The 27,846-nt window shown below is 43.9% G+C and overlaps 2 protein-coding genes across 8 annotated transcripts in view; one reads left to right on the plus strand and one right to left on the minus strand.

Annotated features, from left to right (window-relative positions):
- Nucleotides 1-787: 787 nt before the first annotated feature.
- mlst8 (MTOR associated protein, LST8 homolog) lies at nt 788-13,883 on the minus strand. 3 transcript variants are annotated; one of them, XM_031892620.1, is made up of 10 exons: nt 13,784-13,883; nt 10,438-10,587; nt 9,019-9,070; nt 7,444-7,523; nt 6,527-6,609; nt 5,343-5,418; nt 3,530-3,682; nt 3,252-3,376; nt 1,962-2,125; nt 788-1,454 (listed from the first exon to the last, which is right to left on the minus strand). In XM_031892620.1, exons 2-10 carry the CDS (start codon nt 10,567-10,569, stop codon nt 1,336-1,338), a joined length of 984 nt encoding a protein of 327 aa, XP_031748480.1. In that variant the 5' UTR covers nt 10,570-10,587; nt 13,784-13,883; the 3' UTR covers nt 788-1,335. The 3 variants fall into 3 exon arrangements, with proteins under 3 accessions (XP_031748480.1, XP_012825824.1, NP_001011443.1); XM_012970370.3 differs by lacking the exon at nt 7,444-7,523 and having other exon boundaries at nt 6,527-6,689; NM_001011443.1 differs by lacking the exons at nt 7,444-7,523; nt 13,784-13,883 and having other exon boundaries at nt 793-1,454; nt 6,527-6,689.
- A 91-nt stretch (nt 13,884-13,974) lies between these two features.
- The window catches only part of hexdl (hexosaminidase D like), a 33,243-nt gene continuing 19,371 nt past the window's right edge, over nt 13,975-27,846 (plus strand). The window contains exons 1-3 of one of the 5 annotated variants that reach the window (XM_018097517.2): nt 13,975-14,058; nt 26,070-26,160; nt 26,658-26,931. In XM_018097517.2, the coding sequence (XP_017953006.1) occupies nt 26,072-26,160; nt 26,658-26,931 (363 nt within the window). In that variant the 5' untranslated portion in view covers nt 13,975-14,058; nt 26,070-26,071. Of the gene's footprint in view, nt 14,059-20,205; nt 20,387-25,193; nt 25,230-25,917; nt 25,946-26,069; nt 26,161-26,657; nt 26,932-27,846 lie in introns of those variants that run through there. The other 4 variants (XM_018097515.2, XM_018097516.2, XM_031892887.1 and 1 more) reach the window with 4 other exon arrangements.

Raw genomic sequence — 27,846 nt, forward strand, 5'->3', positions numbered from 1 at the left:
CCATAGCAACCGATCAGCAGTTAAAAAATGAAAAGACTCGCTGGTTGCCGTGGGCCGTGCACTTAGCACTAACAGTTAGCAAATCACCCCCATGGAGTGAAATATTTTACCTCTTTTCAGTTACTGTGTTTTATGTTTTAGAATGGAAACCTCTAGGCCGACCTGCAGTAATCTGCCAGCCTGCCCCATCCCCCACATCTAACCCCCCCCACTTCATAAGTACAGATTTTTTTGTCTGTTTTTGTAATGTTAAATAAAGTTTGTTGATGACATCAGCGTCATTACTGACTCGAAAGCCCTGCATCTCTTTAACCTTTTCATTACTGGTTTGAATTTGTTCGCTCATGGCCTGAGGGATACCTTGCTTTCATACCCACCGAGCCAGTAGAGGCAGTCTGTGCAGCGTGGCAGCCTGGGGCACGGGCACATACATAAAAGCACTCATGCCTTGTAAGTCACATTTAATAAACAGATAAGCAATAAAATTCTCCTTATAGAAATGGCACAGGGGGGCACGTTCGGTTGCTATGAACACTGAAATTTGTTAAGCAGCCTACAAATACAGCACCAAAGCACCCGTCTGCAACAGTTAACTTTTTGTTTTTATAATGCAATATGTTTGCCGTCATCTCCACTGGGTCCAGACATCTTTTAAGTGTAGTCTAAACAAAGCCCCACCTGATTTACTGTAATCCCTGGGGTCCTGACTAATAAATACCCATCAGTAGTGCAGGGCCCTATAGTAGTTACATTCCTGCCAGAAGGAGTGTGCAAATAACAGGTCAGATTCAATTCAATTAAACATATATTTTTATGCACAAGAGAAATACATGCCACTTAATGGAAATAACGTCCCCACTGTGGATAGTTCTTTTTATTTACTTGGTTATTGCACGCATCTCAGATGTATAAATGGTATTACACAAACCAACTCTCCGAGGGCAGAGATAATCTGATCCTTTGGCCCCTCAGGCCAACACTGCCAGGTTCAGAAGTGCCAACCATAGAGGGGGTAATACAAGCAATGCAGGCCAGTGGCTCATCTTTAATATTAGTCTGCTCTGTCTATCCAGGGGCAAGGGCAGCATTTTGGTTGCTGTGGTCCTCTGTAAGTTGTCCTTAAGGATGCCAACTTCTGTGTTCCCTAGAAATACCCCCTTAATTACACCACACAGTGTGCTATAATATAGTGTAATATAGGCCATCTCCCTTTCACCAGGGCTGTGTGTTTTGCTTGCCAAGGTTCCCTTATGGACTCAAAGAAATCAAAACCACATCCCTGTCCATACAGCAAATATACGCTCAGTGTCCATCATGCTCTACGGCAGACATTTGTTACCCCAGCACGCTGTCATTGAAAGCAAGACAAACCACGGCCTTCTGATGCCCGCTGTATTCCCGCTTGATCTCGCCAGTCTCGACGCACCACAGCCGCGCCAAGTTGTCAGAGGATGCTGGGAAAAACGAGGCAGGGAAGATGCATAAAAGATACATATCAGTATGTCAGTGTGGCAAAATCAATAGATTAGGGACAGATCATTATATTGTGTATATGTGGGGTGTAGGGGTATATTCACATATGTCACACCAGCTCATGTGGCAGCATTTTTAAGCCAACACTAGCAAAATAACACGCAACTGCAGGGTTGAAAACATGAATGGCTGTCATGGGAGAGAGCTATACCTATGGTACATACCATGTTCTGCCATTCCTACCTTTTTCTGATCAATTTTCTGGTTTGGCATTGGTCTTACGCAACCTGTAAATAGCTACAAACAGCTCTACATGGTAGAGCTAGCTAGACATGGCACAGCACTGACTGTCAACTTGGCCACTCCAGATTGAGCTGGCAGTTTAGTGTCCAGGGCCAAATTTCTTTTACATGCACCAAGAGGCTGTCCTCTTCCGTTGAGTATTCCTTTAACTAAGGGGAAAGTAAGTAGGATATTGATATATTTACCAGTGACAATGTATTGGGAGTCCCCTGAAAAGGCGCAGTCCCACATCCAGCCTCGTGACGTTTCCCCGGGGTTATTACTTTTAATGCTAAGTTCGGTCATGAGAGAGAAATTAGAGGTCCTCCAGATTTTACAGGTTTGGTCCGCAGAACATGTGGCCAGCAATCTGCAAAGCAACATATTGACGTTATCATTATTCAGATTCATATACACTATGTACCAGCGCACACACATCAGAATCCACACTGTAATAAGATAAATAGGCAACACCTTGTCCCATAGTTCGATTAAAACCACTATATTCAAAAAGGTTAGATGGATAAAATGCAGGCCGTAACATATAACCCAGGACTGAACAAGCTTCTACAAAGGCTGGGAAAAGTCTTAAATGCTGCTTTCTCCATAGCCATACACCCCATGTTACAGCAGCACTGATAGGCACAACAAGATTTCAGACTGTGGGCAGCCACATTGGGGCATACAGGTTAGGCATTCTCCAAAGACTTTAGTAGAACAGGACCAGTTCCGGTCTCATAAATAGAATAGATCAGAGGCAAGTATTACAACAATTTAGACTAATATGCATGTACAATGGTACAATGTTCTGTGCAAACCACAAGCTACACCCTTTATCACAACAGTTTTGTCATGCTTTACGGTAAGTTCCCTTGAGGTGGACTGTCAACCTTCATATAAGCACAAGTAGCCGATATCCGGCAACTAATGTGAGACTTGGCATTTGTTGGTGGATATCGGCTGCGTGTGTCTGCACAGGGGCGGATTCAGTGCTTCCGGGTAGAGGCATAATTAGAAGATTTTTCAAGCGTATGAGCAGATTGTCCCCAACCTTTTATACCCGTAAGCCACATTCAAATGGAAAAAGAGTTGGGGAGCAAAACATGCATGGAAAAACTTCCTGGAGGTGCCAATGAGAGATATATTTGGCTATTTGATAGCCCCTATGTTGACTGGAAGCCTACAGAAAGCTCTGTTTGGCAATTACACTCTGTTTTTATACAACCAAAACTTGCCTCCAATTCAAAAATAAGCACCTGCCACTGGGAGTAACATCCAAAGGGTTAGCAAGCAACATGTTGCACACGAGCCACTGGTTGGGGATCACTGGTCTAGAGTCAGATCGTGTGTGGGGAGAAAATGATGGCCTGTAGTTTGCACAGACCTCTGCTGTCATCTCTTGTTTGGCCCTAGCTGCATATATATACACATATCCAACTTAACTATGGACCTATGTCCTACATATAAATCTTATGAACAGAGAACATTGCACTTACGTGGAATCCGGGCTGAATTTACATTTCAGGGCGCACCGTTTGTGAGCTGGAATTTTGGTTTTTGGGATTAGCTGTGTCAGGTCTTCTCCCAGGCCCCCTGTCAAATTCCAGACAAAGCAGTTTCCCTGAAAGCAGAGTTGAAATTAGAACTGCAACTTCTCAAACTGCACATCTACAATTTCCACCATCCACCAATTAGCACTACGAAGCAGGAAGCGCTGCAGCTTCCTACAGGCTGCTTCTTTTCATCCTCCTCTCCCACCCACCCTTAGACTTACAGAGCTATTGACAGCCGCCATGTAGCTGGCATCCGGATCAATGTGCACCGAATTGATAGAAACGTCAGTCTCAGGAATAAGCTGCTCGTTCTGGTCAGTCTTTAGGTCCCAGATGTGAATGGCTCCACTTTGATCACCGACAATCAGCTCTGCCTGCGGATAAAGGTATTTGCCAGTGACCTTGTGGCCTAGCTCATAAAGTTCCACTTCCCATTAAGATCCAGTAGAAGGATCAGTCTGCATCCTAGCAAACATACTGCCAAAATATGAAATTTCATATGAAATACATGGTTCTCGAAAATATTTTTCCTTTAAAAGGGGAAACAGACCCTACAACTAACTGGTAAATGATGCCCTTGGTGCTCTCCTGTGACCTTTTCTAGTATATTTCATTTTTATAACTGTTTTAGAGCAGTTGTCCTGCTTTCTGTGTTTAAAACTGCCAGTAGCTTTCCCTATAATGATTCTTTACTGTTCTGTGTTTAGGACTGTTGTCTGAATGTGAGTTTGTCATCCTCAGAGTCAGAAGAAGGCGGCAAATAATTCAAAAACTATAAGAAATGAAAAATGAAGATCATTTGAAAAGTTGCTTAAAAAACGTCCATCTATAACATACTAAAAGTTAACTTACAGGGGACCTACCCTTCCTAAATGGCTTATAATTGGCAACTGTACAGAAAATATTTCACAGGTCTGATATAGACCTTTACTCCTGCTCCATCTGTCCCAAACCTTGTTGGTAGATTGATAGTACCGTATCTGTAATCGAAGCAGACTCATTGCCGGTATATTGTTGGAAGACACTAATGTGGTTACGTGTGGTAACTCTGTCACCAACCAGTAATCTAGTAATAGAACTGCTTGAAAAGTAAGCAGCAAGACTATCCCAGGGGACAGTGAAGAGATATATCTCAGTATTACACTCCTGCATGTGTCTACTTCTGGGAAAAAGACTCTGACATGCAGTCACTCTTGTTAAGGAACAAAGGAGCTTTGTGCATGGTGAGATCCTTGAGTAACAAGGCCGCATTGTCAGCGCCAGCGTCTGTGCTTTGTAAATACCAGTGGCACACTCACACCTGACCTGTAAAGAGGGAACAGTGAGCCCCGAAGTCTCATATGAACAGGAGAGGACCTGTATGATGGAAACTGTAAAAGATCAGAGCTAATGGGACAAGATGTCCCATTGACAACAGAACACGAGCTAGGTTCTCCCTTGTGTTATACAATTACATAGCAAGTTAAACCTATGTCCGTTATGTTCCACCCTGCCAGAAGGCCCTATAAGCTGATCCAATGGCAGGTTAACTCCCCGTGTTTTTTTATGACCTTGCAGTAATGAAACCTATTCCTCAAAGTAAATGCTCACACAAAGCCTGTCTTAAAAACAGCAGAAAACAGTGCGTAGGATTTCTTACCTATAGGTTTCCAATATCTGCTCTCATAGCTCTTTGAATACAATGGTATAACCCATGCTAAAATATCCAGTATTAAGCAAAAGTAACAGCAGAACACACCCCATACATATATTACAGGGCCCCTGCACAGCCCCCTTCCCAAACAGATACCACCCACCCCCCCAAAAAAAAATATTGCCTTGTTTTCTCATACCTGAAAGAGGAGATATAATAAAGGCATCTATCAATGTGTTACACTTTTGATGTCCAGACTTTAATCAAGAACATTTACTTTGGGAAAGGCAGTGTGCAAGGCTGTTTTTCTTTTGGTACTTTGCAAGATAATATAAGATAATATAAGATGACTGCAGCCCTTTAAGAATGCTTGTGACATTGAAACAATTGCTTCCACTGACCTGGTTAGGGTGGAGAAAAACACAGTTGATGGGAGCATTGACTTGGAAGATCCTCTGACACTGAAGGTTCCTGGACCTGAAGAACAAGGTCATTATTATCAGACTACAGAGAAATGTGCTGCCTCGTTAGTCATGGAATTACACTCACCCTGTCAAATAGCATTTATACCAGGGATCCCCAACCTTTTTTTTACTAGTTAGCCACACATTTAACTATAGAAAAATTGTTGGTGAGCCACACAAGCATGAAAACAATGCTAAAGGGTTATTTGGTAGCCCCATATGTACTGTTAGCCTGCAGGAGGCGCTACTTGGAGTAAAACTGTGTTTCTGTGCTTCCAAAACTATCCTCCAAGCCAGAAATGTAAAGATGGGCACCAACTTTGAGGCCACTGGGAGCAATATCACATGGGGGTGGGGGAGCTACATGATGCTCACGGGCCACTGGTTGGGGATCACTACCATAGACAGTGCTGATACAAATGCCCTACAAATAGCAGTGATTTGCCAGTTCATCCCAAAGACCAACTAACTTTTTAGCACTGTACTCTTGTGTGTCTAGCATTATTTGAGACTGCTGATATACAAACAGGCTGCAAATAGTAGTAACTAAATACCTGATACTACTGCAGGGCAACTACTATGAAGCGCAGCACAAACTAGTCGCCCCCTTAATTCTCACCCCTATGCAGCTGCCATAAATTACTCTTGTAAACTATAAATCCCAGATTAACCCCATGTCACATGCCATATATTACTCATAAACCCTGGTCCTAGTAAGTAAGAATCTAGCCTTGCTTTTACCTACACACCCTAATTTTTATTTTTGGGCTCCGACTGGAACATTGTCTTCTATTCTATCGCATTCTGTGCCATAGCTAGTAAGTTATATATTTGCCATGCAGTTAGCAGGCATCAGTCCAAAAGAAGGCTTTATGCTAGCTCGCATTATTGCAAACCTGATAACAATATACATTGAAAGCACTGAAAATAATACAATATTCTTCTTGGCTTGTTTCATTTAGACACAAACACAGACAAACTGTTGTTTAGTGCTGCTGGCGGAGAATGCAAAAAACCAGTCGGATACTGTTTCACTCTGTGCCGTTCGGTTTCCTTTGTGTGCGTTGGAAGGCACTGAACCCTAGAGAAGCAAGGAAAGATCAGAAGCCTGAAGGCGTTACCTTAGGTCCCATATTCTGGCCATGCAGTCCTCCCCGCCAGTGTACATCCATCGCCCGTCCTCGTGGAACCCCACCGACGTGATGTTCTTGCTGACGCCATCATAATTGATGACTGGGTTGGGGTTGTTGGAGTTCAGATCATACATGCGGATGTGCTGGTAACCTAAGCAGCATTGCAAAGGACAAATGTCCTGATTTAAAATTCTACGCTCCCAAACAAATAAATACAAACATGTAGATCATCAAAGTTCCCTGTGTAGAGTTGATGATCATTGCCCGATTTGGCCACTCACGTACCCGTGCCAACAATGGTATCATACATGGGTCCTATGAAAATCCTTTGGGAGAGGATGATTTTCAGTCAGGTACTGGTTGGTCAGGTCAATTATTGGTCACCATATAGGGGCCAATAAGCTGCTGACAGCCTGGTGGGACCTAATAAGTATATCAGTCCATGTATTTCCAGCTTAAAGGACAAGGAAAGGCAAAGTCACTTGGGGGTGCCAAAATGTTAAGCACCCTCAAGTGACTTAAATCGCCTACCTTTTACCCCAGGCTGGTTCAGAGAGAACAGCACCAGCCCAGGGTACCTGCAGCGCTTCCTGCTTCGCGTGCGCGCACATGCGCAGTAGAGTGAAAAACACAATGAGATCTATATTTGGCTATTTGATAGCCCCTATGTTGACTGGAAGCCTACAGAAAGCTCTGTTTGGCAATTACACTCTGTTTTTATACAACCAAAACTTGCCTCCAATCCAGAAATTCAAAAATAAGCACCTGCCACTGGGAGTAACATCCAAAGGGTTAGCGAGCAACATGTTGCACACGAGCCAATGGTTGGGGATCACTGGTCTAGAGTCGTGTGTGGGGAGAAAATGATGGCCTGTAGTTTACATTATCATTGGCACCGACATGATGTTCTTGCTGACGCCATCATAATTGATGACTGGGTTGGGGTTGTTGGAGTTCAGATCATACATGCGGATGTGCTGGTAACCTAAGCAGCATTGCAAAGGACAAATGTCCTGATTTAAAATTCTACGCTCCCAAACAAATAAATACAGGTATAGGACCCGTTATCCAGAATGCTCGAGACCAAGGGTATTCCGGATAAGGGGTCTTTCCGTAAATTGGATCTCCATACCTTAAGTCTGCTAAGAAATCAATAAAACATTAATTTACCCCAATAGGATTGTTTTGCATCCAATAAGGATTAATTACATCTTAGTTGGGATCAATTACAAGGTACTGTTTTATTACTACAGAGAAAAAGGAAATCAGTTTAAAAATTCTGAATTATTTGATTAAAATGGAGTCTATGGGAGATGGGCTTTCCGTAATTCGGAGCTTTCTGGATAACGGGTTTCCGGATAAGGGGTCCGATACCTGTACAAACATGTAGATCATCAAAGTTCCCTGTGTAGAGATGATGATCATTGCCCGATTTGGCCACTCACGTACCCGTGCCAACAATGGTATCATACATGGGTCCTATGAAAATCCTTTGGGAGAGGATGATTTTCAGTCAGGTACTGGTTGGTCAGGTCAATCATTGGGCACCATATAGGGGCCAATAAGCTGCTGACAGCCTGGTGGGACTTAATAAGTATATCAGTCCATGTATTACCAGCTTAAAGGACAAGGAAAGGCAAAGTCACTTGGGGGTGCCAAAATGTTAAGCACCCTCAAGTGACTTAAATCGCCTACCTTTTACCCTGGGCTGGTTCAGAGAGAACAGCACCAGCCCAGGGTACCTGCAGCGCTTCCTGCTTCGCGTGCGCGCACATGCGCAGTAGAGTGAAAAAGCTGAACTTTAACAGAGAAGTCGGCTTTTCACTCTACTGCACATGCGCCGGTCATGTGTTCCCAGCAAAACGAAGCAGGAAGGAGGAAGCGCGTCGCTCCAGGTACCCCGGGCTGGTGCTGTTCTCTCTGAACAGGGGCACCAGCCCGGGGTACAAGGTAAGCGATTAAAGTCACTTGGGGGGTGCCTAACATTTTGGCACCCCCAAGTGACTTAGCCTTTCCTTGTCCTTTAAAGGATACATAAAGGGTTAATCACTGATCCCAAGACAGGAAACAAGATGTTCAAAAACCATATTTTTTTTGCTCTAAGTTCTGATTTGACTCTACTGCATTTGTGCACAGCCCAGACCAACCACAAAGGACCCCCGGGAACAGGAAGAAGAGAGAATACTACCCAGTCCAGCTCCCGAGGAAGAGCACCGGCCTTGGGTCTGATGTAGGCTAATATAAGCAATAGGGGTTGCTTAACAAATTGGCACAGTCCAGTGATTAACCCCTTCCGTGTCCTTTAAGTCAAGCACATGTGTTGGCACAAACCCATTAAGGAATCCAAGAATTGCTGCAGGATTTCCAGGATTTGCACACGGTACTGTATACTTGCCAGCAATTCCTCAACACAGGCTGAACGGGTACAGTAAATACCTTTGTGAATATTTCCCACATTTCCACAATACACAGTAACTCACCTGCTGCTGCAATCATACTCCGGTCTGGGGTCACCTCAAGGGAGTTTACTTGCTAAAACTTCTTGTCAAGGCAAAAATAAATTAATTGTGTGGCTATTAACCCTATAATAATGCTAAATCTGTCAATGTCATAAATTGTAACCTCCACTGGGGCAGAGGCTGATGATGATGATGATCATGAAATGATGTATAATTTCTGCAGAATATTCCTGCACTATATACATAACGGATAATAAATGAGGCACAATCCTTCATGTAATCTGAAGTTTTGGTTTAGGATCCAAAATACAACAAACGCGCCACTCTCTTCCCGAAGATGGAAGTTGCTTCAGCCCCAGTTCTTCTCTGGGTTAAGGGGTTTTAGGTATCAATTACCCCTCTCCAAAAAACCCTCCCACATAGTTATGATTTCCCCACAGTTCTTTGTGGTTCTATCTCGGCTAAGGTGGCTGGTGCATTGCTTATCACACAGTGGGGTTCATTTATAAACACTGGGCAAATTTGCACCTAGGCAGTAACCCATGGCAACCAGATGTTTGCTTCTATTGTTCTGCCTGAAACTGGCAGAATAAATCTAATTACTGGTTGGTTGCTATGGCGTAAGGTGGCCATACACCTTCAGATCTACTCGTCAAGCGAGCAGATCTTCTCCCGATATCCCCCACCTATGGGTGGGCGATATCGGGCAAATCCAGGCTAATTTGGTCGTTTGGCCCTGGGGCCAAACAATCGAATTAAAACAATGGGTATAGGAGAAGTCGGATCGTATCAACGAGCCGATGCGGTCCCCGGTCTGACTAAATTTTTTAACCTGCCCGATCGATATCTGCCTGATCGGTCGGGCAGGCCCATCGATTAGCTGCCGAATCATTCTAAGGGACCAATATTGGCAGCTAGAACCAGCCTGTGTATGGCCACCTTTACTCCTCAGGTGCAAATTTGCCCCGTGTTTATAAATTAAATTTTCTAGTGGTCTTATTTGGAAAACATATGATTTTTATTTTGTATATATTTATATATCTTCTAGTGATGTGAGGGCCAGCCCGATACCCGCAGGTTAACCTGTGGCACATCAATTGCGGGTGGGTTCGGGTTGAGCTCTTCCACTCACTCTCCCCGCCCACAACCTGCCGACTACCTCTTCTCTAGGCGCGCATCTGGCACATCCCGCCCCTTTTATGACATCATTGCAGGTTGGATGCGAGTCTATACATAGAGGGGAGAAGTCGGGTCAGGTAGGGTCCAGGTTGTGAGCGGCCGGGTTAGGGTCTTCTTGACCCTCACATCACTAATATCTGCATCTGGACCAGACAAAGCAATCGTTCTCACTAATCCCATTTACTAAATGGGCAACTACCAACTGCATGCTTGGCACTATGGCTAGTGCGTTACCCAGGTTCAGAGGATTCAAAAGGATACAGAGTCTTGGTGCTGCACAGTGCGGGTGCAGATGCCGCTGTGTGCTTGCCAGAAGCGTACCGTATGGTCATATCCTGCCGTGGCTAGAATCACAGGGTCGCTGCCCACGGTGCCCTGGTTTGAGTTCATCATGCTGCTGCAAACGCCAACCTGAAACACACATTTTAAAAATTAACCCTTGAATACATAACAATTTGTTTAAATAAGGTTTGCCTCATACCTAGGTATGTAATGTAGTAATGTACTTTGTGTGTGTGTGTGTGTGGGAGTGTCAATATTGCTTTAAATCACCTAACTGAATACAAAAAATTAAAACTGAGGAAATCTAATAAGGGTTGACTCCCAAATGCTTACATTTCCACCCCATATGCCTCACTATTAATAACCCAAGTAATGGCTTCCTTTTCCTGCCACTTTTTCCCTAATGATCTCATATGCCTTACTGTACACAAATAATAGATTTATACCCAGCCCGCATATAACTTATAGGATTTATGCAAGGATTGTTTTTTTTTATTTTGATTAATGGTATCTGTGCCAGGCCCGGACTGGCAATCTGTGGGTTCTGGCAAATACCAGAGGGGCTGCTGTAAGATGCCATAGACAGTCACTATTTATTGGGCCGGTGGAGCGCTGTTTGGTTTTCAGTCTATTTTAAATCTCGGTCCAGACCTGTATCTGTTTAAGGCTGATGCCACATGAGGTATAAGGCTGATATTTTCGGCAAGCGGAAAAACGCTTGCCGAAAATTCAGCCCTACGCCTGCTACTTGTGCCTGCACCCGAATGAATGAGAAACGCTCGGGTGCAGGCACATGTAACCGATATACGCATGAAAACGCGAGACTTTGCATTCTCACGCGTTTTCATGCATATATCGCCTACATGTGCCTGCACCCGAGCGTATCTCATTCATTCGGGTGCAGGCACAAGTAGCAGGCGTAGGGCTGAATTTTCGGCAAGCATTTTTCCGCTTGCCGAAAATATCAGCCCTACTCCTTGTGTGGCATCAGCCTAAAGGCTGAATATGACAGACTAGAGTTTTTTTGTTTAATCTCATCTACTAAGTTCTGCTGCCTTGCACCATTGGGGTTTAAAGTTTGGATCCAGCAAGGACATTATCTGCAAGGAGATCCATTTACTTGGTTTCTTGGTTTCTCTGGCACTCAGAAAAATCCACGCAGGTCAATTGGCTCCTGATAAATGAAAACTTACTGTAGTTTGTGTGAATGCGATAGGAACCTTAGACTGTAAGCTCTAGTGGGGCAGGGACTGATGGGAATGATGTATACTCTTTATAAAGTACTGCAGATTATATTGACAATATATAAAAAATAACATTATAGTTTTCTACAGTTTGCAGGCTACCAAGGCAGATTTCTTTCTTTTACTTGATATAGCAGTTGAGCAAACATTCATTTCCAGTGGATACACAACATGTACATGATTAAGCTGGTTTTACCCCAGGATAAACGTGTTTATACAATACAATTCCCATGCCCTTAAGGTGGCCATACACGGGCCGACTATAGCTGCCGATATCGGTCCCTTGGACCGATTCGGCAGCTAATCGGCCCGTGTATGGGGAGAGCAGATCGGCCTGGCCGACCGATATCTGGCCTGAAATTGGCCAGATCTCGATCGGCCAGGTTAGAAAATCTGGTCGGATCGGGGACCGCATCGGCTCGTTGATGCGGTCCCCGATCCGACTGCCCCATTGCCGCCCACATAATCCGATCGTCTGGCCCCAGGGCCAAACGATCGGATTATTTTTTTTTTTACCTAAATGGTCCCCGATATCGCCCACCCGTAGGTGGGGATATCGGGGGAAGATCCGCTCGCTTGGCGACATCGCCAAGCGAGCGGATCTGCTCGTGTATGGCCACCTTTAAACAACCCATATAGCTCTCCCTGTATATAATTCTAATAATTAGCTGGTGTTAATGCATGCCACACACTGACATCAGACTGTAAGGATGATCTACCTTGTGTTCTGCAGATCCAGCAGAATAGTCAATAATGCTCAGTGGTGCTTCTTTAGGGCCCTTACAGATGAGCTTTTGAACAGGAATCTAATACTGAGCAGGTCTGGACTGGGATTCAAAATAGACCCTGGCATTTCAAGTACACAGAGGCCCAAACAGCCCCCCACCAGCCCAATAAATAGTGACTGTCTATGAAAGGGGTCGGGAACCTTTTTGGCTGAGAGAGCCATAAACACCACATATTTTAAAATGTAATTTCGTGAGAGCCATACAATATGTTTGGCCACCGAGCGCAGGGGAAAGGTAGGGTGGGTCCCAAGGATGCCGGATGCGAAGGAGGGCATGGCCTGCGCTCGGCGGATAGAAGACGTGTTCTAAGGCTTAGAACACGTCTTCTATCCACCGAGCGCAGGCCACGCCCCCGTTATTTTTTTTATTAAAGATTTGGCAGCGAGCCAGATGCAGCCATCAAAAGAGCCACATCTGGTTCCCGAGCCATAGGTTCCCGATTAACCCGATACTTTTCTCCCCTTTAACAGCTGCCACCTTTGCCGGTTTATAAAACCAGGTGATGATGTCAGAGGGTTGGGCAGTGATGCAATAGGATTGGGATGGGGGGGGAAGGGTTTTCGGAACACTAAAACCCAGACAGGAACTACTGAACTAAACAGTTGGTATCCCAGCCTCTTCCACTTGAGTTTGTTTTAATAGAGAATATAAGCTCTGCAAAGCTGTCAACTTGGTGACGCTTGTTGCTCGGGGTGACGTGGGCAATAAATGTATGTAATAGACAGAAGTATACAGGACACCCCATTGAAGCAATTTGCACACGCAAGTGCTTTTGATGATGTCACAGTGCTTTAAATGATGTCACTGACTGTGCAAGCCCATCTGGAATGTGTCCATTATGTAATGAATTATGTAAAGAACCAGGAAGTTGGAAAATGAAAGTATGTCTGTATGTATAACTTTATAAAGCGCCACAAGGGTACGCAGCGCTGTACAATTTTATAATATACACAATTACACACAGGGAGGACAAGTGTTATAATAAATAAATACAATAAATATATATATATATATAAATACACAGGGAGTAAGTGCCATGTGGTATGAGACACAGTAGGAAGGAGGTCCCTGCCCCGTAGAGCTTACAATCTAAGTGGCATACAGGCACAAAAGTACTTTCCTTTACTCCCTTCACCTTGTTTACAGCAAAAAAATAGCAGCCGTGGCTTTCCTTAACTAAAACAAATGGGCAAAGGATGCATTTAGAACAATTTAGTGAGCTGGTAGATATAAAGCAACAATATAATGCGCATAGCAGTACAACAGAGGCAGCCAGCAATTCCTAGCGCTCACCTTAGCTTCCCTTTGCTTCAGTCCCCCTCTTCTCTCCTTTTATTTCCTCCGTCCGCTTCTTTAGACGTCACTGACGCACCTGAGTGACGACACCTGCCAGGCGGGGCGCGGTCACAGAGCGGCTGCCAATAGGAAGTGTGGGGGGCGGGTACCTGTAGGAAGGGAAGTAGAGGCGTGAGGAGCGTTGGGAGCGGCTAGTTGTTAAGGAGATGGGGGAGGAGCCTGTGTGTGACGGGGTGAGCTGCCCGCCCTGGGGATATGCGTGTGGGATAGAGGTGAGCGCTCTTTATACTCACAGCGCTTCTCCCTCTGGGCGATATACGCACTGCCTTGTATAGAGTCTCTGCGCTCATGTAGGGGGGAGAGGGGTATTCACTAAGGGCAGTGCGTCATATATAGAGGGAGATCCCTGTCTTCAGGGAGTATTCTATGGGGACTGGAGTTGCCTATATATATATATATATATTGGGGTTTTTTGCCTTCCTCTGGATCAACTAGTAGTTAGGCAGGTTATATATAGGCATTATGGTTGAACTTGATGGACGTATGTCTTTTTTCAACCCAACTTACTATGTTACTATGTATATATATATATGCCCCCCATTCTATACAGAGATAGATAGCTGCACTTTGGGTGTGTCCTGTATAATCTTGGGCACACAGATGTTGTAAACTACGAGCCTACAGCAGATAAGAGTCGAGATAAGTCATGTGTCAGATTGTAGTTATGCAACACCATGCTGTAGAACGACATATAGGTTGCTTGTAGCTTTTCTGGGCCGCATTATAAAGTCTGCTTCATTATAGAATCATTGATTGGGAATTGTTCTACCATTTTCATTTCATACTTTGTGCACTAGGGGGCGTCTTTTGCTTGTGTCTATGGGTCAAATCAATGAGTATGGCAAATTAGATTTGGTTGCCTGCTGCCTTACCAGGCCCAGATTTGAGGATAGAGCACAAAGTCCCAGGGCAGCATGCTAGCTGACAGCTAAATTGTGATTAAACATGCATTTCTCTATAAATAGCAATATAGACCCTGGGCCTAATTTGCACAACTCGCCAGCATGGACTCTTTGCCACAAGGACTCTGGGCCAAGATCCAGCAGAGCATTTGCCTTGTGTAACTGCCGACTGCTCCCTGCTGCACACAATAAGTTCTTTTCATACAGGATTTCATGACTTATATGGGGAGAACAATCTAAAACTGGATCATTGATCGCAAAAAGATGGTCATTAAAAGAGCAAAATGAAGGACACATCCAGCGACCAATCAAGCAGGATTGGCTAAGCAATACTCAGCGTCCGACACCTATTATCAGCAGGCAGGGAAGGATGGGAGCCCTACCCTAATGAACATCTCCTCCTGGAGTAGACCATGCCAGAGGTTGAGAAGGGGCTTGGGAACCTGCTTGGTCCCACTGATGACATCAGAGATGACTTGAAAGGGGGGCAGGCTCTCTGATTGGGAGGTCAGAGGGGCATAATGACTAGTTTATAATGTCCACAATGTGCCCTGTAACTTGGATTTTGGCCCCAAACTAAAGTTAAACCTGCAGTTTTAGGGCTTAACTGCCCCACCCAACACAGAAGAGCCTGTTTGCTATTGAGGGGATCTGTGCTTGGCCCTAACCCACCCTAGGGTTGCCACCAGTAATCATGGAGCCCCATATTACTAAGTGGGCCCTGTCAACAGTCCTCACAAGCCCCACCCCCTTTGTGAATTACAAATTTCACTGTACTGTCTCTTGAGGCTACACTGGTACTCTGAATGGAGTAACCCCTGTACTCCCCCCCCCCCCCTCCATGAAGGGCCTGCCCACCCCTTTTCAACCAGGCCAGACCCTGAGGTTGCGAATGGACTTTGGAACCTAGAGCAACCATATCTTTACACCAGGTGGCTTAAGCTGGCCATACGATATTCGGTACATGTATGGCGGATCAACAAGACAACCAATATTGCAAAATCAGTTGTCTCATCGATCAGGCTGGATTTTGAATGGTGCCCAAGAAAGATCTGCATTCAGGGCTGAATCGTCAGGTCAAGTTAGAATCCCCATTTCTAATGATTTAGCCCTGAACTTCAATGGAGGGAACGAACGATGGTCGCAGGAAAGATCATAAATGGCATGTGTATGGCCAGCTCTAGTCCCAGTGATGGGTGGATTATCTTGTATTCAACCTGTTTAGAGGGGCGCCCAAACCTTAATGATCCCATGCAAATGGCTGGGTCCTAGGGTACAAGCCCTGCTTTATGTATAAGGGATACAGTATGAGGCATGGCTGCAGGATCATTGTGCAGTGCACAATCAATAGAACTAATGTCAGCAAAGTCCAATTTGTGTTTAGGGTGGGTCTGTGCTGTGTGCCCCCGGGCCTGTGCTAGGCTAGAGTATAAACATATAAATAGAGTGCAAGCCTTGCCCTGAGCGCAAACACAGAGATACCGCACAACAGCTGCTCTGCCCTATCATGCTGTGCCCTACTGGGACTGTACCCTGCCACAGAGGCACGACAGATTCCATAGCAGGGAGCGTTGGTTCCCGTATGCTGTGCATTCATGCATGCATTTTGTTGGTGAGCAAGTGTGTCCTGTACGGGTGTGTGGCTCCCTAGTGTCCCCCTTGTGCTGCAGGGCAGAGGCTGGCTGTGTGCAATGCACTTATTTATCTTGGCATGTGCACTATGTCACTCAACTGGTTTGGCCACTCTGTCATATAATGGAAATTCCAGTAATAAGTTGGGCAGGGGATTAATGACTGTAATTTTTGGCTAATGTACATGATATTGTCAGGATTTTCTTTAGGACACAGGGGTGTCCACCCCTCTTTTGGGTGGCCCTTTAGACTTGCACCACTAGTGTGTGTATTTAGTAACCTAAACCCTCAGAAATGCAATTACCCACTGAGCACCCCTAATCTTGCCTCAAACATTCACTTACCACTGGTTTTCACCTCTCACTCTGCACTTACTATCACTTTACACATCTACATGAACTCTAACACCATGCTAGTTACCCTGACCTTATGTCTCAGCCCTCCCTTTTAGATTGTAAGCTCTTGTGAGCAGGGCCCTCCCCCTAGTGTCTATTATCCTCATCCAAATGTAACTGCAAACCAAGTTTTGTGAATTGTTTATATGTACATGTTAACTGTTCTGTCTTTTGTACCCCTTTATTCTGTAAAGCGCTGCGTAAATTGATGGCGCTATATAAATAATAATAATAATAATATGTACATGTTAACTGTTCTGTCATTTGTACCCCTCTATTCTGTAAAGCGCTGCTTGATGGCGCTATATAAATAATAATAATAATAATAATAGTAAGGCAGTGATAGTGTATATAATAAGCCAAGAGGTCTTTGGGCAGTGATAGTGTATTTAATAAGGCATGGGGTCATTGGCAGTGATAGTGTGTATAGTAAGGCAAGAGGTCATTGGGCAGTGATAGTGTATATAATAAGGCAAGAGGTCTTTGGGCAGTGATAGTGTATATAATAAGGCAAGGGGTCTTTGGGCAGTGATCGTGCATTTAATAAGGTATGGGGTCATTGGGCAGTGATAGTGTGTATAGTAAGGCAAGAGGTCATTGGGCAGTGATAGTGTGTATAGTAAGGCAAGAGGTCATTGGGCAGTGATAGTGTGTATAGTAAGGCAAGAGGTCATTGGGCAGTGATAGTGTGTATAGTAAGGCAAGAGGTCATTGGGCAGTGATAGTGTGTATAATAAGGCAAGAGGTCATTGGGCAGTGATAGTGTGTATAGTAAGGCAAGAGGTCATTGGGCAGTGATAGTGTGTATAGTAAGGCAAGAGGTCATTGGGCAGTGATAGTGTGTATAGTAAGGCAAGAGGTAATTGGGCAGTGATAGTGTATATAATAAGGCAAGGGGTCTTTGGGCAGTGATAGTGCATTTAATAAGGCATGGGGTCATTGGGCAGTGATACTGTGTATAGTAAGGCAAGAGGTCATTGGACAGTGATACTGTGTATAGTAAGGCAAGAGGTCATTGAGCAGTGATACTGTGTATAGTAAGGCAACAGGTCATTGGGCAGTGATACTGTGTATAGTAAGGCAAGAGGTTATTGGCAGTGATACTGTGTATAGTAAGGCAAGAGGTCATTGGGTAGTGATACTGTGTATAGTAAGGCAAGAGGTCATTGGGCAGTGATACTGTGTATAGTAAGGCAAGAGGTCATTGGGCAGTGATACTGTGTATAGTAAGGCAAGAGGTTATTGGCAGTGATACTGTGTATAGTAAGGCAAGAGGTCATTGGGTAGTGATACTGTGTATAGTAAGGCAAGAGGTCATTGGGCAGTGATAGTGTGTATAGTAAGGCAAGAGGTCATTGGGCAGTGATAGTGTGTATAGTAAGGCAAGAGGTCATTGGGCAGTGATAGTGTGTATAATAAGGCAAGAGGTCATTGGGCAGTGATAGTGTATATAATAAGGCAAGGGGTCTTTGGGCAGTGATCGTGCATTTAATAAGGCATGGGGTCATTGGGCAGTGATACTGTGTATAGTAAGGCAAGAGGTCATTGAGCAGTGATACTGTGTATAGTAAGGCAAGAGGTCATTGGGCAGTGATACTGTGTATAGTAAGGCAAGAGGTTATTGGCAGTGATACTGTGTATAGTAAGGCAAGAGGTCATTGGGTAGTGATACTGTGTATAGTAAGGCAAGAGGTCATTGGGCAGTGATACTGTGTATAGTAAGGCAAGAGGTTATTGGCAGTGATACTGTGTATAGTAAGGCAAGAGGTAATTGGGTAGTGATACTGTGTATAGTAAGGCAAGAGGTCATTGGGCAGTGATACTGTGTATAGTAAGGCAAGAGGTAATTGGGTAGTGATACTGTGTATAGTAAGGCAAGAGGTCATTGGGCAGTGATACTGTGTATAGTAAGGCAAGAGGTCATTGGGCAGTGATACGGTGTATAGTAAGGCAAGAGGTCATTGGGTAGTGATACTGTGTATAGTAAGGCAAGAGGTCATTGGGCAGTGATACTGTGTATAGTAAGGCAAGAGGTCATTGGCAGTGATACTGTGTATAGTAAGGCAAGAGGTCATTGGGTAGTGATACTGTGTATAGTAAGGCAAGAGGTCATTGGGCAGTGATACTGTGTATAGTAAGGCAAGAGGTTATTGGCAGTGATACTGTGTATAGTAAGGCAAGAGGTAATTGGGTAGTGATACTGTGTATAGTAAGGCAAGAGGTCATTGGGCAGTGATACTGTGTATAGTAAGGCAAGAGGTAATTGGGTAGTGATACTGTGTATAGTAAGGCAAGAGGTCATTGGGCAGTGATACTGTGTATAGTAAGGCAAGAGGTCATTGGGCAGTGATACGGTGTATAGTAAGGCAAGAGGTCATTGGGTAGTGATACTGTGTATAGTAAGGCAAGAGGTCATTGGGTAGTGATACTGTGTATAGTAAGGCAAGAGGTCATTGGGTATGCAACGAGTGTAAATGATTTACTGGTAATAGTCAGTTGCTTTGTTGGCTTGAGCCTTAAGTGCGAAACAGTATCACCTATAGTTAAATTAGTTAAATGATTAACTGCCATTTGGGTTTGTCCCAGAAGTGGTTGTGCAGTTCTGCACATTAACCCTTTCTTAGCATATCTGGTTGGAATTGAGGTTAAGTAGCCAATGGCTGGTGGGCAGCTTTAAAGTTAGAAATACGGGGGCTTTTTTTTTTTTTTTTTATAAAAAAAAAAAATTGATGATTGGTGCAATGTGGCCACACAATGGGTGCCCTGATCTAACAGACAGACCCATAGCAGACTGTACCTTGATAAACTTTAGATTTATGGTTTCCCAAGCATTATCCTTCCAATTCTGCCTCTATCTGGGGAGGGGGCCCTCAAGCGCAATGGAGGGTTGCAATAAAAGGGGGAGTGAGTGAGTGAGAGGCAGTATTCCATTGTACCTCTGCAGCAGGAAGGAGTATGATAGCTTCCACATGCCAATAAATAAGGTCCTGTTTTATTGAAAGTTTAATGGAAAATTAGGTGACCTATAAATTAGGAATATTCTGTTAAAAAAAGCCCCAACGGTTCCAGGACAAAATTCCATGCCGAAGGCTGCACAGTTTCTAAGCAGCCACGCTTCTTGCATCTCAACTGCTGAGTAACTAAGCAGATAATCTCATATTCTGCTGGTAAAGGAGTGAGGTGCAAGCCCTGGTTACAGTCTATAAGACTAATATATACATACATGGGTGCATGTCTGCTATTTTTCTACCTCTGGCTGTGTTTTATTAAAGGGGAACTGCACCCAAACACTGCTTTTTACAGTAGCAATTACATTTACTCATAACTTTTATTCCTGTGAAAATATGTAGTAAATGCATATTATAAAAGTGCTATGGGTGGAGTTACCCTACAACACCTGATGATATAAAGTGATGGCAAGTCGTAGCACACAGGAGTGACTTGGGCACGTTATAGCAAAAGCAGGAAATTCTAGTTCTGTGTCTGTCTGCTCCTTGCACTTCCTGCTCTGCGACTGGTTTCAACCCTCTCAGGCACTGACGGACATCACTTTCAGCCAAGGAGTGGGGATCTGCAGCAGTTTGGCATTACATAGAAGGACAAAGAGGCAGGTAAATAATGTCAATTCTGAATTATGACAATGAATGGCTTCCTATGGCCACAGTCTCTATTGGCTACAGTCAGGAAGGTCCAATTATTCTGCTTATGACATTAGGAGATAAGCCTTGTCTAAACATAGGGGGGTAACAATGGCAACAAGTGCCCCCCAATAGTAGAGAGAGGGTCCTGACAGATGCACAGTTGTTGCTGGACATTATATATCCCATTTATTCCACTAGCCGGGTACACACTGTACTATTTGGAAAATTAGTGGCTCAATGATTGGCACTGTGGCCTGGCAGTGCTGGGGTTCTTTGTGTGTTAATGATCTGTGTATCTGTGTATGAGGAGTAGGGACAAATAATTGTGTTATTCAGCGTAAAAAGCCATTCTCAGTGTTGATTGGTTCAGAGCAAATTCAGAATAATGGGAAATAACAGTTATCCCCAGACGGGTTTCCTCTTTTGTGACTATAGAGACCTTTCTAATACTGACGTCTGTGATATCTTTAAGCAGCACGGCTGCTCAGCACAGATGCAGGCTGCAGTGTTTTCTAAGCAGCCATTGCAATTGATTAGTAATCTGATGAGAATTGGATACATGCCTGCAGTACAAAGCATCTACAGTTTCAGTTTGGCAATGCTGTCGCTTTGAAGTCAATGTTTAGACCTTCAGCTGTTGCAGAACTACAGTTCCCAGGTCGCTACCCTCTCAGATGTTTTGGTGTGTATCGGGTTGCTAGATTATTCTGTACCGGTGCCAAGACAAACAACAACGCACGGGTAGAAAAGCAGTGAATATTAGCTGATATTATATAAACCCTACGCCATAAGCAGCATTTTTGAGTGGCTGCCAGCACCTGACAGATGGAGCTGAGCTTTTCCTGCAACTGGCAACTGTGACCCTGCAGACTGTATAGGGAGGCAGATCAGTGAGTGACAGCAGCTTCACCCGGCAGTGCATCCCCCTGGCACTCAGTTTTACTGTATATTAGTGTTACCTGCCCATATGTACTCAGCCTCCCAGTCCCCTCATCACGGGCAGTGCCCATTGCTGGCTCTGGTATTCTTGACTTGCCTCCATAGTCTTTAGCATCCCTCCCATTATTTTATTTTTTTCTTGTTTTTTTGGTTGTGCATCGCCTTGACACCTTGTTTAAAGCATCAAGCAAAAAAGCTAAGTTTCCTTAATGAAAGAAAAAGTCTAAGTAACTTTCCAATATACATTACGTTATATATTTTATACTGGTTTTATTTGTAAATGCAATTGCTATTGAAAGCAGTATCTGTCAGTGCCTTTCTGCTCTCTTGTTCTGACTCTTGAAACAATGTAGAAGTCGTCTTCCTCTAGGTCTGCTTATTAGAGAATATAAACAACCAGACAGACGCTGGTGTTGAAAAGGGTTGTTGATCTATAAGTAAATTTTTAGAATGTTATAGAATGACCAATTATAAACAACTCTAATTGGTCTTCATCATTTATTACTTATAGTTTTTGCATTTTTGTTGTCTTCTTTTTCTAGATTTTTGTAGTTTTCGAATAGGGTTCATTGACCGCAGTAGCCAAAAAAATATTGCTCTACAAGGCTACAATTTTATTGTTATTTTGTTATTGTCACTTTTTATAACTTATTTTTCTATTCAGGTCCTGTCCTATTTATATACCAGTCTCTCATGCAAACTGCTCCTTGGTTGCTAAGGTAAATTGGAACCTATCAACCTGATAGCTGCAAAAACTTTATACTGAAAAAAAAACTACAAATAAGAAAAAAAGAAGACCAATTGCAAATTGTCTCAGAATGTTACACTCTACATCATACTAAAAGTTAACTTAAACAGCCCCTTTAATAGCATTTACAAATAGCTTTAATAACATTGAAAATATGTAATAAATTTATATTGGAAAGATGCTTAGAATTCTATATATATAAATTAAATATTTTGTGCAGTAGACCCAGTATAACTGTATGCTTCTCTCCAATGACACCAGTTATGTAGGTGCGGAACTACAGCAGCGCAGTTGCATTAAAGAACCAGTTGAATCTTTGCTTTCATTTTTTAATTTGGACCAAACTGGTCAGAATTGGTTGCTTTCAGTATATATGCTTATTGAGTTTTTATGGGTATTGATTTGATTGGAAGTTCATTGTAGAATTTAGTGCATTAAATTGTGTCGGCACTAGAGGTGTGGCCTATAAACCCACAGGTTGGGCAGGTTTGTGTTGAACTCACCCCCTATAGCAGTTTGTGGGCAGGAGCTGGGTCTTTTCTTCCCCGATGGTGACATTACTGAGGCTTCTCCACCCCTCCAGCTATGTAAGTCCCGCCCTGTCTCAGCCTCTCCAATAATGTTAGTGCTTTGTCCTGCACAGTATTACAGCAATGGCAGACCATAAAGGTGGCTACACACACTACAATTATGAACTTTACCACTACCATTGGTCCTAGGAAAGATGGTTTGTCCACTATACTAACGTTAAGAGCTGAATCGACAGATATCCAGGTAAAAATAAAGGAATTCTTATCCCCATCTGACGATTCAGCCTTAACATTATAATGTTTGGGCACCTTCGAAGGCACCCAATCAAAATTTTTAGTCCTGCCCGAATGACAAAGCGACCATTATCAAAGGCTTTTTGACTGATATTGGTTGCCTCGCCTCTCACCATACATTCACCGATTATTGTAAAATGGCCACCTTATGGGGGGATGGAAGTTGGCAAGTTAGTGTTGGCGCAGGACTACAGTTTCTCAGCTCGGGCACCACTAGTTTGCAGAGGACAATGGCCCAACGCCAAGCCTTTCCAACAGACTTTGGATATTTTAGGCCACGCCCATTTCTCCATGCCATGTTATAAGTAATAGCCAGCCATGCCCAGATTCCATCCTATTTTCCATAAGCCATGCCCAATTCTAGGTCAGCTACATCTGATTGCATTTTTAGCATAATATAACAATTGTAAATAACATCCTGGAGTAAGACTGGAGTTGTAGGGCTCCTGTTATTCCTATAAACATAATTCAGTGGAGTAATATTTGGAAGAGCTAATTTCTTATTAATGTATTGAAGTATCTCCCTCCAGAATCTTTGGATTATAGGACACGACCGAAAGACATGAAATAGGGACCCTATCCATGCAGGATGCTGCCGCTTTGCAGAGCGATTTGACAAAATTAGATAACTGGGCAGCAAACTGGAAAATGAGGTTCAATGTTGATAAGTGCAAAGTTATGCACTTTGGTAGAAATAATATAAACGCAAACTATCTACTGAATGGTAGTGTGTTGGGGGCATCCTTAATGGAGAAGGATCTAGGGGTTTTTGTTGATAACAAGTTGTCTAATGCCAGGCAGTGTCATTCTGTGGCTACTAAAGCAAATAAAGTGCTGTCTTGTATAAAAAAGGGCATTGACTCAAGGGATGAGAACATAATTTTGCCCCTTTATAGGTCCCTGGTAAGGCCTCACCTTGAGTATGGGGGGCAGTTTTGGGCTCCAGTCCTTAAGAAGGATATTAATGAGCTGGAGAGAGTGCAGAGACGTGCAACTAAACTGGTTAAGGGGATGGAAGATTTAAACTATGAGGTGAGACTGTCGAGGTTGGGGTTGTTCTCTCTGGAAAAGAGGCGCTTGCGAGGGGACATGATTACTCTGTACAAGTACATTAGAGGGGATTATAGGCAGTTGGGGGATGTTCTTTTTTCCCATAAAAACAATCAGCGCACCAGAGGTCACCCCTTTAGATTAGAGGAAAGGAGCTTCCATTTGAAGCAGCGTAGGTGGTTTTTCACGGTGAGGGCAGTGAGGTTGGGGAATGCCCTTCCTAGTGATGTGGTAATGGCAGATTCTGTTAATGCCTTTAAGAGGGGCCTGGATGAGTTCTTGAACAAGCAGAATATCCAAGGCTATTGTGATACTAATATCTACAGTTAGTACTAGTGGTTGTATATATAGTGTATGTATGTGAGTGTATAGATTGGTAGGTGTGGGTTAAGTGTGCTGGGTTTACTTGGATGGGTTGAACTTGATGGACACTGGTCTTTTTTCAACCCTATGTAACTATGTAACTATGTAACTATCTCTTGCCTACTCTTAGGGCATTGGTCCGAGACTCCACTGTATATTTTAGCCAAGTGATAAGGTGTTAGATATGCCCTGTTTAGAAATTGTATTTGTACATACCTGTCCCTCATAGAAATGGACAGATCTGGAACCAGTTTAAGAGCATCCATCTAAATCTCTTCATCAAGTTCTGGAATGTCTCTGTAACCCTATCCTCACCGCTTCTGGCACTTTTGACAGTGTTACACTCCACGTGTGGCACTTACCTGATGGCACGGGACAAACCTGAATCACTCCGCAGTGGTATTGGGAGAGACTGGGTACCTGGTACTTATTAGCGCAGTGCCTCCACCTAGTGGGATCCGGGACTGCACCTACGGGTGGCCCCACTAGGAACAATAATAATGCACACAAAGTACTTGATAAACGAAATAACTTTTATCTGAAATAAAGGGGAAACTAATACACATAACACTCCTAGCAAAGTAGCAATAAGGGCCTTACTAAATATCTGTGCCAGCGCAAGCTCTCTCACTAACTATGTAAAGTCTTTAGCTCAGTCCAAAGGAAACAGTTTATATACATTAAATCTTCAAGCGCTCCTTTATTACTGTGACTTTAATTATACTCACTCCAGCAATCTCTTTGGGTGATTCACACAGAACCTTCAGGCGAGTCCAGCACCTACAGACATGCAGTGCGACTACTAGCCCCTTTAGGTACTCAGATGGGATTCCCCTGCAGGTGTTTGTTCCTCCAGTCAGGACTCCTCACAGGATCTCTGTCTCTCCAGGTACAGGATCTGCCTTCCCTGTACCAGCCTGTTCCAAAAGACAGCTTCTTCTTCTGGAGCTCTAGAACTTTCTCTCTCCTCCTCCTGACTTCCTCTGCCAGGCTTCCCAGCTTCCTTTTCCTTTCTGTGGCTCCCAGGCTGCTTTGCAACTTCCTGCAGCCCTGAGCTTGCTGTTCAGCTTGTTGCTAGGCAGCAGCTCACAGTACAAAGACACAGTCTCAGTGCCTGCTCCCCTACAGGGAACAGCAGTAGGAGGGGGGTAAGTGCAGGGACCCAGCACTACCTCCCTACATCTCTTTGCCATTTAATTCTGGTCTTCTCTAGGGGTAATGGGCCTGATGTGGACAATATAGCATATAGCCAGGATAATGGCTTAGTCAGGTCTTGTCTATGTAGGTAGCCCTCTGGGGTTGTTTCAGTTAATGTTATTGGCCTGGTGGGAAATTGCACATTAAAGGCATGCCGCAGCTGCAGGTACCTAATCCTCGTATCTGGGGGGGGGGACGCATCTCTTGCCTTATCATGTCATAAATTTTACATTCTCCGCCAGAGGCTCTTCCTTTTCTAATATAGGAAAGAGACGGGGCCTGCTTCCTTCCCCTCACTGTGCAGCATATACTGTGAAAGGACAAAGAACCGTCCGTTATCCTCTCCCAAAGCCCAAACTGGCAATTAAACTAAAAGATTCCGACTTTATAGCTCTATGGTAATAATTGGTAAGATAAGGGTAATAAAGGTGAAAATAGGTATATTCGGGGGGCATACTTATTTTGCTATTATTTTAGTATGATTTTAACCATGGCAAGACCCACCCCTAATTGCATATTTCTACCTCCATAGTGATGGCTCCAAGGAACAGGGTTCTTCTGTTTCGTGTGGGAATTCTGCTGCTTGTGGCTTTGGCTGTAATCAAGTATATATCTAAAAGCAGGTAAGCACTCATATGGGAGAAATCTGCATTCAAAGGCGCCCAATCAAACATTTCCATGCTGTCTGATTGACAAGGTGACCAACCGAGGCTTTAGTTAGTATTGGTTACCTTGTCTCCCACCATTCACACACCAAATATCATTTTGTACTAATATATTGGTGTGTGTTTGGCCACCTTTAGTCTCAATTTGCACACCTAAAAGAGGATGGAGTTTACCAGAGGGTGGGAGGTCTTTGGATAAATTTGTATGTGCTAGGGGTGGGGCTAAATCAAATTGGGGGTGTGTGGCTTACCAGCAGTAAGGCAGGGTTTGGGTCTGTGTGGGATGTGCGAATGCCCTAAAATGCCCCTTTTTGTGAACTGGTAAGGGTTGGGGTGTGTGGGCTGTGCATTGTGCTACAGAATTCAGCAGCAATGCTGCAAGTACTCAAAAGGAATAACTAATAGTTGACAACATACTTTTATTTTCCTGCTTACCCTTTAATGTCTTTGTGCAGACATATTCGCCTCACTGCAACTCCTGAGCTCATAGAAGAGAGGTCAGTGCAAGAAGCGAAAGACGATTTTTTTTGGGGAAAAGAAGGTGAACCCCAGGAGAACTCGGACAAAAGGGAATTTCCTCCCGAGCCCCCGAACGAGATGAACGCTCCGGTGGCTGAAAACCTTCCGGAAAAGAAGAAGGGTGTGGCCAAGGATTTCAGTGGCATTCAGATGAGACTGGTTCACTTGGACCTTAAAGGAGCAGCCCCAAAGCTTCCTTACTTGGAACAGGTGAGCGAATGCACAAAAGCTAGAAATCTGCAGGGCACATGATGTTCCTGAATCTTTAAAGTAGACGTAAGCCCTCTATTGGTTGCTTTACGTTTTGGGTGTAGAGACACCCCCTCCATTCCCTCACCAGCACCCTTACTAACTGCATCCCCACACTTTCTCTTTCCCAATTGCAAAACCAAACATAGAATTTGGCAGCCGCCATTTTTTGGACACTTTCATTCCGCTCCTAGTTATACCTGTGAACCTGGCCCCAGGGCCACCATCATGGGGGGAGAGGGGATACAATTGTGCCAGGCCCCTGTGAAATCTTCTTTCTTGAGGGGGCCTGGTCGCATCACAAAAGTGAAAATTACGTAAATTACGCATAAAATTATTCTGCAACTTCTGCAATTTACGTAACTTACGCAAAAACTGCCTAGGAGGCTACGTAACTTCGCTTGAATTTAAGTAACGTGAGTATGAAGAAAAAGACAATGCAGAGAAGCTTTGAAGGGACAAACTCCACTGACCCCCCATGAATTAAAAAACGTATGGTAAATTCCAGTGCCCCCAATGAACTGACTGACTTATTAGCAGTTAGGCAGGTTATATATATAGGCATTATGGTTGAACGTGATGGACGTATGTCTTTTTTCAACCTAACTTACTATGTTACTATGTAATTATTTATTTTAACTATTTATATGAACTTTCCAGCAAAGAAATGACTGTTTTTTGGGCCCCACACCAGCATCATTGGGCTCCTAAAGAATAAAGGCCTGGTTTTTATTACTGCAACAATCAGCTTACAAATGTGTATACCCATGCTTGCAGGCAGTTGCCATGCAAGTGAATGGGGAGGGGGGATTGTGCCCGCACCCATGAAGTTGCTAAATGATTAAATTCACCCTGTATTGTGCTATTGTCCTATAT

The sequence above is a fragment of the Xenopus tropicalis genome, chromosome 9 (assembly GCF_000004195.4).
Source record: "Xenopus tropicalis strain Nigerian chromosome 9, UCB_Xtro_10.0, whole genome shotgun sequence".
Lineage (NCBI taxonomy): Eukaryota > Metazoa > Chordata > Amphibia > Anura > Pipidae > Xenopus > Xenopus tropicalis.